Source organism: Orycteropus afer, unplaced genomic scaffold (genome assembly GCF_000298275.1).
Source record: "Orycteropus afer afer isolate SDZICR_OR568_19922 unplaced genomic scaffold, OryAfe1.0 scaffold00558, whole genome shotgun sequence".
In the NCBI taxonomy this organism is placed as follows: Eukaryota; Metazoa; Chordata; class Mammalia; order Tubulidentata; family Orycteropodidae; genus Orycteropus; species Orycteropus afer.
The window spans coordinates 571,632-575,860 of NW_006922145.1; the positions used below are offsets into that span (position 1 = coordinate 571,632).

The following is a 4,229-nucleotide window of genomic DNA, read 5'->3' on the forward strand; positions in this document are numbered from 1 at the left end:
GGATGGTCACTGGGAAGAGGTAACTATGGGGAGGAAGTGGGAGGGGAGCTGTTGCATTGTGGTAAACTGTGGTCAATGACATGAGACAAAGTGTATGTGAACTGCTATATGGAAAGTGAATTTGCTCTGTAAATCTTCACAGAAATCAAGATAAAATTAAAAAAAAAAGAAAGTGAATTTGCTCTGTAAATCTTCACACAAATCACAATTAAAATAGTAATAATAATAATAAAACCACTCATGTGTTAAGAGTTTCTAGAAAAAATTTACCCTATTAATTCACAGTTAAAAAGAATGTCATAAAAGAGTTTACTGCGGTCAGAGGTATGAAAACAACATGAGCTAGTGGTAATTTTAAGCAAATAAAATGTTAAGAATCTAATTCTTTTCTAAAGACTTAGTAAAATATGAAGTTAAACAATACAGATGATCATGAGGAAATGCAGGGAAATATAAAATCTTCAGGCAATAAAAAAAGGTCAATTACAATGTTTCTACAAGTGTATTTGTATGTTCTGTAAGAATTCCCAGGTATATTAAAAAAAAAGAATTCCCAGGTATATAGTAGAGCTGACAAGAGACAAGGTTGTAACCACTTCTTGGCCACAGCCAGCTACCCAGAGGGAGCGAGTAGTTGGACCTGTGGGCTTGAGACCATGGTCACAGGGGACATCAAGCTCAATTAGCATAACACACTACACAAAACATTGTTCCACATCCTACTTTGGTGAGTAGCAACTGGGATCTTAAAAGCTTGCAAGCGGTCATCTAGATGCAACGATGGGCCTCTCCTTATCTGGAGCAAAGAAGAATGAAGAAAACCAAAGATGGATAGAAACAATTAGTCCAAGGGACTGATACACCATGCGATTCTCAGCCTATAAAGCTATGAGACCAGAAGAACTAGATGGTGCCCAGCTACCACTGTCAACCACTCAGAGGGGCATCTATGTGGGAGATCCCGGACAGAGTGGGAGAACAATGTGGAACAAAACTCAAAATCATTTGGGAAAAAAAAAAAGGGACCAGGTTTGTTGGTCTGATAGAGCCTGGTGGAACCACTGAGACTATGGCCCTTAGCTGCCCTTCAGGTCTGGAATTGAACCCACTCCTGTGGTTTCTAGCAAAACGAAAGACAGGCATATGAGATGAACATTTACAGTAGGTAAATACACTCCTTACAGAGATCAATCATGGGAGAAGAGAAGGGCTGTGTATGCGCAGGGAGACAGCTCAGGGGGCAGGGGTGTATGGAGGGATGGACACAGGGAAGAGGTAACTATGGGGAAGAAGTGGGAGGGGAGCTGTTGCACTGTGGGAAATTACAGTCAATGTCATGAGATAAAGTGTATGTGAGCTGCTGTAGGGAAAGTGCCTTTCACTCAAGTCACAATTTTAAACTGCCCCCACCAAAAGGTTTATTAGAAAAGTAAATGTTATATATGTTATATGTTCTTTCAGCAGAAAAAAATATGGTTTTAATTATTAAAATTGATGCTACAGATACATCAGCAAAGAAGATATACAGAAAACAACTACACCTATGGGAGGATGTTCCACCTATATGTCATTGGGCAATTGCAAACGAAAACAGTGAGACATCACTACACACCTGTTAGAATGGTGAAGCTAAGAAAATTGACAGCATCAAATGCTGGTGAGGACGTGGAGCCAACAGGAACATCCATTCACTGGGTGAGGATGCACGATGGTGCAGCCACACTGGAAGGGAGCCTGGCAGCTTCTTACAAAGCTACACGGGCTAACCATATGATATGGCAACTGACCTCCAAGGTATTCCCAAGTGAATCGAAAACAGTCCGCACAAAAACCCGCACACGAATGTTGACAGCAATTTTATTCATAAGTGCCAAAAACTGGAAGCAATCAAGATGCCCTTCGAGAGGTGAAGAATACAGTAGCTGAAAATGCTGCAATACACCCAAACAAGAAGGTATCTTTCAATGATAAGAAGAAATGTTCTATCAAGCTACGAAAAGATATAGAGAAACCTTATGGAAAAACAAAAGACAAGACATGGAAGAACCTTAAATGTATATTTACCGAATGAAAGAAGCTACTCTGAAAAAAGATATTTACTGTATAATTCCAGCTACATGACCTCTGAAAGAGACACACAACAGAGACAGTGAACAGACGGGTGGTTGGCAGGAGCCCAGGGGGAGGTGAGAAAGGTTGAACACATGGAGCACATGGCATTTTTAGAGCAGGGAACCTACTTTGTAGCATGGTACAACAGTGGACACGTGGCATGCATTTATCTAAACGCCTAAGACTGCCAACATGCAGAGGGAAAGTGAACAGGAGCCATGGACCTCAGTCCACAGTAACATGTCAACAGCGGTTCATCAGCCGTGACCCACGTGCCACAGGAACACAAGATGTTAATGACAGAAGATACAGTGCCCAGGGCAGGGTGCGTGTGGGAACTCCCGTACTTCTGCACAATTTTCCTGTAACCCTAAAACTGTTCTAAAATGTAAAGTGTATTTTTAAAAATTAAAAAAAAAAAAAGAAAAACAGCAACAGGGAAAACAAGCTCTAGCTGCAGGGACAACATTAAAACTAACAACAAACACAGGAAGGTCGTATTAACAGAGGTGAGGATGCTGAGGAGACACTGACCTGGGCTGTACAGGGGCAAGCGCTGGCGGAGCTCTGCCTTTTGCTGCTCTTTCTCTAATACCAAAAAGGGCAGGGACGTTACAAACTCAGCGTGGAACCCTAACAGAGAGTCTCCTTAAGACTTCCGCAGAGCGCCGTGGATGTATACTGTTTTATTTCCCAAGACAATGACGACCACATAAAAGCCCAGTGCACTGAATAAAGATGGGACAGTGTGGTCAGTTCCCAGCTTATCTGTGTTATCCATGCAACAAGATTTTTAAAGCAAATTATAAAAAAAATACTTATTACCCAAAATAAAGATGACTTCCCAAATTACAAATACAAACAGAGGAGCCCCTCAAACTGTGTTCCACGAGAAACAAAAACCTGCCATAAGGAACTCGCTTTACCTTCCTGCTGTTCCAGTTCCACCTGAACGTCAGCGAGCAGGGCTTCCAGCCTCTTGAGCCGGGCCGCCGCACATCGGGCTGCCTCCTTCTCCTCTGCTCTTTCATCTCGGAATACGTATAACCCAGATGGCGTCTTCTCCACCCACTGTAAGAAGGGTTAAGCAAAAACAAACGGCAGGGAGGGAACTGTCAAGTCAGCTGTATCTAAAGAGAAACATGACAGTAAGTGTCAGGGACACGCCATACCTGCACAGGGTAAGCTCTCTGAACGATGACATCCACACAGCCAACGTTCCCTCCCTCGCTGAACAGCGATGACAAGGGCAGAGGAAAGGGTCTGGGGTCAGCAAAGAACCCAAGTTTGGCATACCAACAAGCAGGCCGGGTGCTGTTAGTAGAAATCTGGACAAGTCAAAGAATAAATCGATTTAAATATTAATTATACCTTCAATTCTATTACAGATTGCATAACATATTGCAATCCTTTAGGGCTGTTTTTAAAACATTCACATTTACTTATTTTTATTGTGATTTGGGCGAAAGTGTATAGAACAAGTTGGTTTTCCATTCAACAATCCTTACACATTGTTTTGTGACATTCATCCTGAGCTCCACCCTATAACTTCACCTTCCCACTTCCTCCTTGTGTCTCCTGTTTCCATTTGTCCTTCTATTCCCTTCCTTCCCACCCTCTGAGCTTTAGCCCTAGGCCAGTGCTGATCTTCAGCTCTCCCATGGCTGACTGTTTTAAGGAGTGCATACCTCCCCAGTGTTACTGTTCAACTCATATGCCTATCATCTGGCTGAAAGTTGAGCCATAGGGGTGGGTTTAGCTCCAGGTTTGAAAGTGTCTAAGGGTCACATCGGGAGTCCCAACAGTCTCAGACCAGTCAGCCTGGTCTTTCTTATGATATGAAATTTTGTTTCACATCTCTCTCCCACTCTATCCAAGACCTTCCATCTAATGTGACCCTTTCAGAGCAGTCAGTAGTGGTAGCCGGGCACCATCTAGTTCTGCTCTCAGGGCTGCGGACGTTGGGTTCACGGGTCCATCAGTCTTTTGGACTGTTTCACTTTGCAATTCTCGTGGATTCAGCTAAATAACAGATTGTTGTTGTTGTTGTTATGTGACATCAAGTCGGCCCCGACTCATAGCAACCCCTCCTTGGGTTTCCGAGGCAGTATCACTAC

General features: G+C 43.0%; 1 protein-coding gene across 1 annotated transcript in view; it reads right to left on the minus strand.

Moving 5' to 3' along the window:
• The window catches only part of BRCA2 (BRCA2 DNA repair associated), a 101,088-nt gene that overhangs the window by 15,565 nt on the left and 81,294 nt on the right, over window positions 1-4,229 (minus strand). The window contains 2 exon segments of the mRNA XM_007955959.1: window positions 3,039-3,183; window positions 3,285-3,440. Of these exon segments, the coding sequence (XP_007954150.1) occupies window positions 3,039-3,183; window positions 3,285-3,440 (301 nt within the window).